General features: G+C 27.3%; 3 protein-coding genes across 4 annotated transcripts in view; 1 reads left to right on the forward strand and 2 right to left on the reverse strand.

Annotated features, from left to right (window-relative positions):
* The window catches only part of LOC117167238 (uncharacterized protein DDB_G0284459), a 24,510-nt gene extending 17,602 nt beyond the window's left edge, over positions 1-6,908 (forward strand). For both annotated transcript variants that reach the window (XM_033352023.1, XM_033352021.1), the window contains exon 3: positions 5,176-6,908. In XM_033352023.1, the coding sequence (XP_033207914.1) occupies positions 5,176-5,555 (380 nt within the window). In that variant the 3' untranslated portion in view covers positions 5,556-6,908. The remainder of the gene's footprint in view (positions 1-5,175) is intronic.
* The window catches only part of LOC117167239 (organic solute transporter subunit alpha-like), a 70,861-nt gene that overhangs the window by 56,026 nt on the left and 2,300 nt on the right, over positions 1-12,535 (reverse strand). The gene's annotated exons all lie outside the window — the stretch shown is intronic.
* LOC117167240 (kinesin-like protein KIF3A) overlaps positions 11,077-12,535 on the reverse strand; it is a 32,224-nt gene continuing 30,765 nt past the window's right edge. Inside the window, exon 16 of the mRNA XM_033352026.1 lies at positions 11,077-11,783. Coding sequence (XP_033207917.1) covers positions 11,141-11,783 — 643 coding nt within the window. The 3' untranslated portion in view covers positions 11,077-11,140. The remainder of the gene's footprint in view (positions 11,784-12,535) is intronic.

Genomic DNA, 12,535 nt, shown 5'->3' on the forward strand with positions numbered 1-12,535 from the left:
GAATTAACAGAAATTTATTGAACTACACGTAAAGCTCTGGAAGCATATTTTCCCAGTAGCAAATGTCTGCTACATCGAATGGGTCAACTCGAGCCTAACCTAAAAATAAATCTAACCTAGCCTAACCTAACCTAACCTCACGAAACACAAACTGATTGTGTTGTCCCGCTGTGTTTGAGGTACCGTTTTAATCAGCTTGGGCTTAACCTGCAAAGAGGTCAAACCTATCCTAACCTAAAAAAACCTGACCTAACCTGACCTAACCTAACTTAACTTCACGTATAACAATTAAACTCATTATGTTGCCCCGTTGTGTTTGCGGTACCGTTTCATTCAGCTTCGGCTTAACCTACATAGAGGTTTAACCTATCCTAACATAACCTAACCTAGCCAAATGAAATTCAACCACACGTGTAGCTGTGTAAGTGTACGGTTCTCAGTCTTAAATGTGTGCTATATTTAATAGGTTAACTCGATCTTAACCTACAAATGAATGTAACTTAACAGAACCTAACGAAATTTTGCTTAACGCAACACAACTTAACTTAAGTGTTCCCGTTGTAACACAATAAAATTCATTTCATTGTACTACAGGTGGTTAAAAATTTAGACGCACATTTCTCATTTGAAGAAATTTAGAACTACAAGTAGAATTGAACCCATTTCAATTAACCTGACAATGTTTGTATCAATTAAAATTTAGGACTGTAACTTAAACATGCAAATGTTAACCTATTAAATATAGCACACATTTAAGACTGAGAACCGTACGCTTACATAGCTACACGTGTGGTTGAATTTCATTCGGCTAGGTTAGGTTAGGTTAGGTTTTTTTAGCTTAGGCTAGGTTAAACCTCTATGTAGGTTAAGCCGAAGCTGAATGAAACGGTACCGCAAACACAACGGGACAACACAATCAGTTTAATTGTGTTACGTGAATTTAAGTTAGGTTAGGTTAGGTCAGGTTTTTTTAGGTTAGGATAGGTTTGACCTCTTTGCAGGTTAAGCCCAAGCTGATTCAAACGGTACGACAAACACAAAGGGACAAACAATCAGTTTAATTGTGTTTCGTGAGGTTAGGTTAGGCTAGGTTAGATTTATTTCTAGGTTAGGCTCGAGTTGAGCTATTCGATGTAGCACACATTTGCTTCTGGGAAAATATGCTTCCAGAGCTTTACGTTTAGTTCAATAAATTTCTGTTAATTCAAGTTATGTTTTTGAAGTGTATATTTGCATGACTGGCATTATTTTGAAATTTATTTGCCGCAGTGCATGATTTTTCGTCAGTTTTTGAGGTTATGGCTCAACCATGACGTGATGAGTGATTTTTGATATCGAATTTGAATTCAGCGCCCCAAAATCCATAGGAATACGTGTGTCTTGTTACCAGATCCGCACACTTGTTTTTTTTGTGTGGCTGTGTAGTGTATATTCCGAAACTAAAACTTTTGTGTTGGTAGTGGATGAACTTTCAGATTAATATTTCTCTTCAAAAAGAATATTAATAATTTTCGCTTCTTGTTAAATCCTCACACATTTCGATTGCGTCATTTTACATCTTTCATCTTGCCCTTTGTACTACGTCAAAGGTTGACATTCTGGGATTGCATGTTACGTGTACTCGTTGCATGCTAATATGCTATGTATGATTAACGGCTATAGGACACTTATCTTTTAAAGAAAGATTAAAGGAGATTTGATGTTTGAAAATGAAATTCAATAAATTTCATGCTATGAGATTTAAAAGTGAAAGGAGAATTTATCATTTTGTAATAGAAGCGATTATGAAAGGTTTCACTATTTCGCAATTAATTGATGGTTTGTTTTGGATATAAACTTTTTTGTTTACATTCTAATTTCTCAATAATTGAAAAAAAAAACATTTTACTAAGACTCTGGAGTTCTTAAATCTATCCCTAGATAAAGTATATAAAAGAAAAACTGGATAAATAGAATATATATCCTAGATAGAATTAATTTTATAGCTGTCAGACTTCACACTCTTTGCTCTATTCCTCTATTTTTCCCTTTTTAAAGAATTCATCCTTTTTCACCTGTTTCCAAGAAACTTCGATTTTGTTCCCTTTTTCTCATTTTTTCCCTTAAACGCTAACTGAATCAATAGAACCCAGTAAGAAAATCCAACTATTTTTGGTTAAAATTGGTTGAACATTCAACTAATTTGTTAACAATTGTTGTTTTTTTTTCGTTAAATATTACTTTTCTTAACTGAAAATTTAACTATTCCATCTCGTGTCTGAAAATAAGCTTTAAGTCAAAAATCTATATGTATTACATTCTTCTTAAAGAATTTATAATTTTTGGTTGATAATTTAACTATTTAATTTTTGGATGAGAATGGATGGATTTCAGTTAAAAATTCACGTACTTTGTTAAAGATGCGTCCTTCTGGTAGAAAATTAATCTTCATGATCTAAAAATCAACTATTTGGTTGAAAGTTGAACTACTTTGTTGAAAAAAAATTTTATTAGATGATTCATCTCATCGGTAGAAAATTTAACCAATTTTTTCAAAATTTGAATTTCTCTTTGGTTACAAATCAGTTTTTATAACTTAAAATCTAACCATTTGATTTTTGTTTGAAAAATTATCGTTTCTAGATGAAAAGTAATTTTTTTTTGGACATTGAAAAGTTTGGTAAAAAACGCGTTTTTTTAAACTGAAAATTCAACAATTTGGTTAATATTTATTTTTCTTAGCTGAAAATCTTTTTTTGTTGAAAATTACTTTTCTTAACTGAAATTTCGATTATCCAATCTTTGGATAAACATTAATAATTTCTAGCAAAAAAAAATCATCTATTACATTTTTGGCTGAAAATTTAACAATTTAATTTTTGGAAGAAAATGGATAGTTTTTAGTTGAAAATTTATAAGTTTTGTTGAAAAGCGTGTTTTTGATAAAAAATTAATCTTATTGATCGAAAAATCGACTACTTGGTTGTGATTTGAACTACTTTCTCAAATAAATCATTTTATTATTTACAGATTCATCAGATTGATAGAAAATTTTACTAATTTTTTCCAAATTCAAGTTTTTAACTGGTTGAAAATCAGTTTTTTTTCATAATTGAAAAATGTAAATTTTTTTGTTTGAAAATGCAACTCTTTTATTAAATGCTTGTATTTTTAGTTAAACATTTTTTCCTCTTGGTAAAAATGTTAACTATTTAGGTAAAAAATTCAACTGTTTCTTGAAAATTAATCTGTTTTTTATTTAAAATGAGAATATTTTTCGGCTGATATATCAACTATTAGATGATTATTTTTGAGAATTCATCTTTTTTATTGAAAATCTCACTGTTTATTTGAAATTTTTGCTTCTTTGGTCGAAAATTTTACTAATCTTTTTAACACCAGTCTCACTTGAAAGAAAATTTAATCTTTTCGACTGAAAATTCAAATAATTAGTTGGAAATGCAACAGTTTTTGATTGAAGATGAAAATTCATACTTGTAGGTTGAAAATTGAACAATTTTGTAGATAATTCAATTATTGTGTTGCAAATTTCACTAATTTGTTAAAAAATTCCTTTCTTTTCAAAATTGACCTATTCCATTTTTAGTGAAAATTTCATCTTTTATATTTGAAAATTCAATTATTTTTTTGAAATTGTTAGTTGTTGTAAAAACTCTAACTGTTTTGATGAATGCATTAGTCTTTTTGGAAATAAAATTTATGCTTTTCAACTGCATTCCGAAAAATTCGTCTTCTTGGATTGAAAACTGCATTATTTGGTTGAAAATGCCACTATTTCTTGTTCAAATTTAATATCTTTGTTTGATAATTCAACCATGTGGTTAAAACTTTATCTTTGTTGGATAAAAATTAGAATAGCTTGTTAAAAATTAAGCTATTTTGTTTTAAATTCCTCCTTTATCTTTTTGGATTGAAAATTCATCTTTTTCGGTAGAGAAGTTCTTATACTGTAAATTCAACTGTCTTCTAAAAAAATCGTATTTTTCGATTCAAAAATAAACTATTTGGTTAAAAATGAATTTTTTATATCACAGATTCATCATTTTAGTTTAAAATTCGCCTCTTTGATTAAATATTAAATGTTTTTACTTAAAATGTAATCACTCCTTTTTTGTTGAAAATCTTATGGTTTTGCTTTGAAAAACTATTCTTTTCAACCCTTGTCCTTGTAAGGAAATTTCGTCCTTTTGGATTACAAATTCAATTTTCTAAAAAAATTTCTTCATTCAGTTTGAAAATAAAACTATTTTTTTGAAAATTCAACTATTTGTGATTAATAATGATTTTTTCCCCAAATATTTGTTTGTAAATTCAACTATTTTGCAAGAAATTTAATTAAAAAATTAACCGTTTGTTTGAAAAAACGTCTTTTTGGATACAAAAGTTTGGTTTTCTAACAATTTTGTCTTTTAGCTAGAAAATGAAACTATTTTGTTGAAAATTCAACTATTTTTGGTTGATAATGATTTTCTTTAATTTAAATATTGGTTTGGAAATTTAATTATTTTTGCGAAAATGTAACTATTTTGTTAATAGGTCACATTTTTGGTTAAAAAATCAACTGTCTCGTTTAAAAATCTTCTGTTTGGACACAAAAGTATCGTTTTTTAATCATTTTGTCTTTTCGGGTACAAAATTCAACTATTCGTTAAAAAATTTTACTGCTTTTAAATAAAGTTTAATCTTTTTTGTTTGAGAATTCAACCATCTCGTTGAATCTATTTTATTGAAAATTCCTCTCTTTTTCCCTGTAAATGCAATTGTTGTAAAAACATCCGTAAAAATTAATATTTTGGATTTGAAAATTATCTTTCTGGGTTGAAAATTAATTTTCCTGTTGATAATTCACCTTCTCTAGCTTGAAAGTAAATTCTTTCCTAAACTATTAGTTTCAAAAATGAACACTTTAATTAAAAATTCATCTTTTTTTTTGGTAAACAAAATGAACATTTGTTGGGAATAAATATATTTTGACAGGAAATATTAAGCGTTCTATATTGAATTTAATATTAATTGTTATCATTAATTTTATATAAAAGAATTTATTCCTCCAGATTCGTGAAAAGTCACACTGTGTCCTCTGGTTTGAGATCATTTCAGAATGTGAAGTCTGAGATATTATGCTCAAAATTTGGCCACTTGTAATGACTATTGATTATAAATTAAAATTTACAGATTCAATGGGGTCTGCCCAGGAGCTTCTCCCTGCTTCCGTAACAACCACAACTGCAGCCACCACATCCAAAGGTTCTTTCTTCGACAATTTTGACATTGATGCTGTCCTAAAAAATGCCCAGGAAAATTCTGATGGTACTTCAACTTCATCTTCAGCAAGTGCTACTTTGCCAAATCTGACTGCCCTCGAGGAATCTTTCGGTGGGACCACAAAAAAGCCTGATCCAGTGGTACCAACTAGAAGAAGAACTGGTCTCTATTTCCTGGTAGATTGGAATACCTTTTTGGAAGTAGGAGAAGAAGGCAAGGACAAGGTCAACTTAAAGTTCCAACCGAAAGTTGGCGATCGGACCCGATTCGTGAAAGTCACTGTGCCTTAGATTTTAATGTTATCTTTTCAATTCAATATATTTTAATATATTAGAAAGACAGAAGAGTCTTCGAAATACACCGGGTATGGTGGTAGGCTGTTTGGAAAAAATTAATCCTGTAAGTTCCAGCCCATTCTATTTCTAATTTTACATCCGGGAGACAACAAATTGAATTTTTTTTAAACCATTATTTTTCTTATTATTTCAGATTATTTATTCAGAATTTTTCAACTCCTCAGAATTTGACTGATTACCTTATCAGATTACCTTTGACAGTTCGCAGAATTTACTTAGAATATTTAGCAAAGAAAATTGCTATATTTTTTTAGAAGTGATTATAAATAAATATGCAGAAAAGAGTAAAAAAGTGATATAAGATTTTATCGAGTGCTCATTACAAAAAATGGACCTCTGTGATACGGAAAAATGTTCATACTCAAATTAGATTAACTATCTGAAAAATAAAAAGAACTTTCCACATCCAGCTTTTTGCCAAAAATGAGCACTCAATACAATCCTTTAATCGTTTTTTAAACACGTTTCACAAAATTCTTCATATTTATCTATAATTTTTTCAGAAGAAATAAGACAATTTTCGTACAAACTATTATTTTTAGATTCTGCAAAATATAAAAGTTAATCCAAAGAAGTCGGGAAATAATGGTTTCTTTATAAATTCTAAAATGTTAAGATTCTATCAGCACTTTTGCCTTTTTTAATTAACTTAAGCTCTTTCTATTTTATTAGAATTTTCAGGTGAGCAGGAGTTCAGGTGTGGATAATTAATTTATTGTAGATTCAATTTTCCTTGAGGTTTTAATCAAATACGATAATTTCTAAATAGTTTATAAAAGAGAAAAATAATATTTTTGTGTACAGGATATAACTGTTAATTATGTGACATATATTTGACTGTAGCTGAGTAGTACCTGCTACTTAATTTCTCATAGGGGTGATTAATGTATTTATAAAATATATATAATTACTTTTAGGTATGACTGGTTTTTAACTGGTAAGGAAATAAACCTTGCTTTGTATAATTCAATTTTGAGATAGTTATCCTATTTATTGTGCTTTTTTACCATTAAATATTATTATTGGATTGTAAGTTGAAAATTTCAATTCATCTTCGTACAGACTTTCTTAAATTTGATTTAAAAATTGATAAATAATTTGAGTGTTGCAATAATTGGAATTTGCCAGTATAATGAACTGCATAAAATATCCTCATGTTACGTATACCTATCAAAAGTGGATATTAAAGATTGTAGAAAGTATGTAATCATTTTGTGATTATCAATCATTTAAATGCGATATTTATAATTTTGTACAAAATATTGCGACAATAAAGAAACATATTTTACTATATAAGTGGCTAAAAGGCTCGTTTTTTTATTTAGTTGTGTAAAAATATTAGAGATAGAAAAGGTTAGAATATTCAAAGAGATTGCAAATGATTTTGTAGAAAAATTATTTCATTTTTGAGGAAAACTTTATGTTTGGAAATGGAAATACCAGTGCAATATGTGTTCAGATTTTTACTGTTTATACTGTAAAATATTGTCCAATTTAAATTCGACAATGGAAATTTTAAGGAGATATTGGAGACTCTGAATACATACATTTTCGTCGATGACGAACTTCGAAATTACATATAGAGATGAATCTAAAGTTAAAAAATAATGTTAAGTTTATAGTGTGAACATGATTTGGAATCAGTAAAATTTCAATGGAAATTTAATACTTTTTTAGGGACCATTCAAAAACTACAAGATTGTGCAGAATGTGACACCATACATGAAAAATTTGAATAGGAATAACAATTTTTCTAAGTTTTTGCAAAAAAGAAAAGTAGTGATTTTATTTTTTAAATAAATAAAAATAAAAAATTTCCCTTCCTTTGAAAGAATTCCTCTTTTTCCGCACTTTTTAAAAGAAAAATCCACTTTTTCCCCTTTTCCTTGAACCTTATAAGAACATTCAACTATTTCTCGTTGAAAGTTAATTCTTCTGAATGAAAAAGTCTGCTACTATATATTTTTGTTTCAGAATTCATAACTTTTTTTTTAATTCTACTAGTATTTGGTTGAAGATTAAACCATTTTGTTGTAAACTTATTTTATTGGTTTAATATTAAAATTGATTGAAGTCCTAAATAAGGCTGAACTATTCTGTTGAATACTTTTTTCTATTGAAAATGAATTTTTTCAACTGTAAATTTAACTATTTCATTTTTGATTCAAAGTTGCACTACTTTGTTAAAAAATCACTCTATTTGTTACAGATTCAACTATTTCGTTCAAAATTAGTATTTTTTTCGTCGAATATCAATTTTTTGAACTGCCAATTTTAATATTCCATTTCTTATTGCAAATTTATCATTTTTAGTTGAAAAATCAAGTGTTTGGTTAAAAATGTATTCTTTTGTTGATAATTCAACTCTTTTGTATAAAAATCACATGTTTGGCTTAAATTTATATGATAAATAATTTATTATTCAACTGCTTTCTTGAGAATTAATCTTTTTTTATTAAATCATCAACTGTTACATTTTTGTTTGAAAATTGATCGTTCTCAGTTGAACATCCAACTATTTCGTTGAAAGTGTATGTATTAGTTGTGAATTCGGCTTTTTTAGAAAAAATCAATCTTCTTGACTGAAAATTCAACTACTTGTTAAAAAGTTCAAATACTTTGTTAAAAATTAATATCATTAGTTGAAAATCCATCGGTGTCGTTTTGAAAACTTGTCTTTTTTGGAAAAAATTCAACTATTGGGTTAAAATGTATTTTTTATCATTTATTATTTTACTTAAAAGTTGATTTCTTTGCTACAAAATTTAACAATTTTTTGATAATTTGTTTGTTTATTCGAAAATCAATTTCTTAAACTGAAAATTCAGCTATTTCATTTATTGTTGAAAAATAATCGTTCTTAGTTTACAGTTGAACTATTCAATCAAAAAATGATTTTTTCTTTCATATTTTTGGTTTGAAAATCATATTATTTTCTTAAAAAGACGTAAATTTTTAGTTACAAAATATGTTTGATTTGCAAATTCATATGTTGATGAAAAAATTGAAATGTTTTGTAGAGAATTCGCCTTTCTAGCATAAAAATTTAATAATTAGTTGGGAATTTTTTTCTTTTGCTAAAGAAAAATCTTTCTTGTTTAGTTCAAATTTAATTAATTTTTAGTTAAAGAATGATAAATTTCGTTGAAAATTCGTATTTTCTGGTAAAAAATTAATTTTCTTGTTAAGAATTTAAATATTATGTAGAAAAATCCCCTGTTTGGCTTAAAAATTCAACTATTTTGTTGAAGTTTTTTATTTTTTGTTTGAAATACCAACTATTACATTTTTTCTGAGAAGTCATCTTTTTTTTTTAATTCAACTGTTTTTGATTTCAAATTAAAATCTTTTTTTTGTTTGAAATAACAAGTATTATATTTTTTGTTTAGGATTAATCATTTTTTACTAAAAATTTAACTGCTTGGTTGAAACTCGATCTGATTTGTTAGAATCTCATTTTATTATAAATGAACATTCATCTTTTTGGTTGAAAGTTTAACTATTATGTTAAAAATTCATTTTTTGTTGTTAAACAGAAATTTTTTGAACTGCACACACTGTAAAAAATATCTATTGAATTTTACATCTCTGGTGGATGTAAATAAAAGGACCCTTGTACATCGGAGTAACTTTAAGAATCTGTTGTGATATTCCAATTCGGCCGATAATTTTACATGCGAAAATTTAAAATTCATTATGTGAAAGAATAAAATAAAATTTATCAGGGCGACAGGTTTCGAACACTCGAAACCTCAAACTTCGTACAATTTCATGGAGATGAAAGAAACACAAGCCGGACACGTTACCACTTACCTAAAACATATTAGATACTATGGGTATTTTTTTGATGTTTAAATATTCCATAAAAAAATATGAAATATACGTTTTGAACAACCGCATTTTTTCTGTACCAATACCAGAAAATGTAAAAGGAAAAATAAGAATAGCTCGGATTCGGTCTACTTTGTGTGAAAGCTGTAAAAAGAGTTAAACATAGCTGTCAATTTCCTCGCATTAAAAATAAAAATGCTCAAAAATTGAAAGATGAAGGCATCGATAAACAACGAACACGAGAGACGCTTACGTATTCATATATTATTTGATTAATTATTCCAAATTTCAAATTAATTACAAATCAAAAATTTTACAGTTTCCGCCAAGGTAAAATTAAAGATCTTTGATAAAATTAAAAAACTCGATTTAATTTTCAATCACAGGAAAGTGATTTTACTGACGCACGGTATTTTTACACGCTGCGATTGAATTTTCCCTTATGAATGTAAAGTTCGTACGAGGGAATGTGTAATTTTATTTTTATCGAGTGTGTAATATTACACTGCTGTTCGAGGGTCCTTTTATTTACATCGCTAGAGGATGTAATTTCACATACTTATGTATAAAATCACACAGTGGAGTGTGTGATATTTACAATGATACAATATTTAATTTTCCGAAACTTTGTAATTTTACACAAATCTTTTTTTTACAGTGCAATCACTTATTCCATTTTTGTTAAAAAATGTATCTTTTTCTGTTAAAAATCCTCCCAATTAGTTGATAATTTACTTTTTTGTTAAAAAGTAAATTGTTTTGTAGAAAATTCGCCTTTTTGACTTAAAAATTCAACTATTTTCTTTTGAAAATTTGTCTTATTTGCTTAAATTGAACTGTTTTTTATTTAAAATTAAAATATTTTTTTGTTTGAAATGTCAAGTATAATATTTTTTCATTTAGAATTAATCTTTTTTATTGAAAATTTAACTATTTCGTTGAAAACCAAAATGATTCGATAAAAACTAAATTTATTAATTGAAGATACATCTTTTTCTGAAAGATTTAACAATTATGTTAAAAATTCGTTTTTTTCTTGTTTTTTATTATCAATTTTTTTAACTGCACATTGAAATATTTCATTTTTTTAATGTATCTTTTTTATTACAAATTGCTGCGATTTGGTTAAAATTTTACTTGTCTGTTGAAACATGAATTTTCTTGCAAAAAATATGTCTTTTTATCTCAAATCTTCATTTTTTTTGTTCATAAATTTGATAAATATGACTGCGTGATCTAAAATAATTTTATTTTTATTTTGTTCCAAATCCAACCATTTGTTTGCAAAATCATCTCACTTGCATGAAAATTAATTTTTTCGGGTTCCAAAAGTCAACTGTTTTCTAAAATATTCGACTTTTCATTAATTTCTTTGGACAAAATATTAATTTTTTCTTTTTGTGAAAATTCAACTATTTTATTGAAAATGCAAACACATTTTGACTTGAAATCTTAAGCGCTTTATACCTATTTTTGTTACGCTTACAAAAAAAGTTGTCCATCTTTCATAAGATTATGAATTTAAAATTCCATAATATACGTCAAAAAATTTAAATTCTGGCAACTTTGATTTCAAAATAGTCTAATTCACTTATTACATCCACAAAGAATTACCAACATTTTTACAGTAATTGAACTACTGATGAAAGTACTTAAAATCGACATGTTTTTATTTTCTATTGAAAACTCTAATAAGTTCCACCTGTACGTTTCGCCTTATAAAAAGCAATGATTTCTTCATCAATATCCGGATCGCCAGTGAGTGGTAAAGATTTTTCAAAATCTTCATCTTCCTTACTTTTCCGATAATCCTGGACCCGATCAGAATTTCTTAAACTGGAAGGAAGATGTTTTTCCATCCTAGATAATTCTTCATCAAAATCATCTTCATCTTTCGATAATAATCTCTTTTCTAATTCTTTTTCAGATTTTTTAATAAATCTTGCACTTTCATTGTCAGGTGTAATTCTAAATGTAGTTTCTCCGTGTTTTGGAGAACTGAGAGAGTTTAAGGTCATCGAGGAGTCTATGTCTACTTGGAATCTGTGCATTAAATCTGCAGTGCTGTTTCTTTCTCTTTGAGTAGAATGTAGAAATTCTGTGCTATTCGATTTACTCGCAGTGTTACTGGAACGTATTTTTTCTTCGTTGTTTATGCAAATTGCGGTTCTGGAAAGTGTCGGTGTTCTAGAAGCATACTCGTAGGCTTCACTTTTTACACTTGACATGGATCTTGAACTTTGAAGGTTGACAGAAGATCCTAGGCTGCGATCTGTCACGTTACCAAGATGCTTTCTCGAGTTTCCAGGAATAATGAAATCTTTTGATGTACTGTTAAAAATGTTGGTGTTAAAATGCATACGAGACTAATGCGACCTTTTTATGTCTTGCATTATGCATTCATCTCTTATGTATTGTAAAATCCTAGAACTAATACTACCAATTTTTTAATTGAAAAATAGTATTAATATTATTACGATATTTTTGTGTTTCATAATAACTAGATATTTTTAAAAATATTATAAAAAAAGTACAAGAACAATATTTTTGATAAATGCTGAAAATGATATGTTAACTTCGGAATTAATATATAATATTTTCGTACAATATATAGAAAATCATTCCGTTTTTTCTTTCGAAAAAAATACCAGTTTCCGAAATGAATAATAACATAACCTATTATTGTTAAAATATTTCAAATATTCTTTGAAATCTCAATAGTTTTTATTAACAGTAGTAATTTTAGACCAGAAACACTAAAATAACAATAAATGCTAGAAGATTGTAAACCTTCTTTTAAACCTATACTGGTTTCTTGTTTAAAGTAACGGATTTCCGTAGTAAAATGCTAACCTAACCTAAAATTGTTCAAAAATAAAAATTGCAAAGGTGAAACACGCAAGGATAACTTAAAATTGGTCCAAATTTGTTTCTCATCTTTAAAATCGAATAATTTGTTATTAAAATTTATACAAAAATTGTGGATTTAATGTCTCTGAATATGAATCTGAAGAAGTCAATTTGAAAATTCTTATGATATTGTCTTATTCAAAATATTCATTTTCGCTAAAAAACAATAATCA

This window comes from Belonocnema kinseyi, chromosome 2 (genome assembly GCF_010883055.1).
Source record: "Belonocnema kinseyi isolate 2016_QV_RU_SX_M_011 chromosome 2, B_treatae_v1, whole genome shotgun sequence".
Taxonomy (NCBI): Eukaryota; Metazoa; Arthropoda; class Insecta; order Hymenoptera; family Cynipidae; genus Belonocnema; species Belonocnema kinseyi.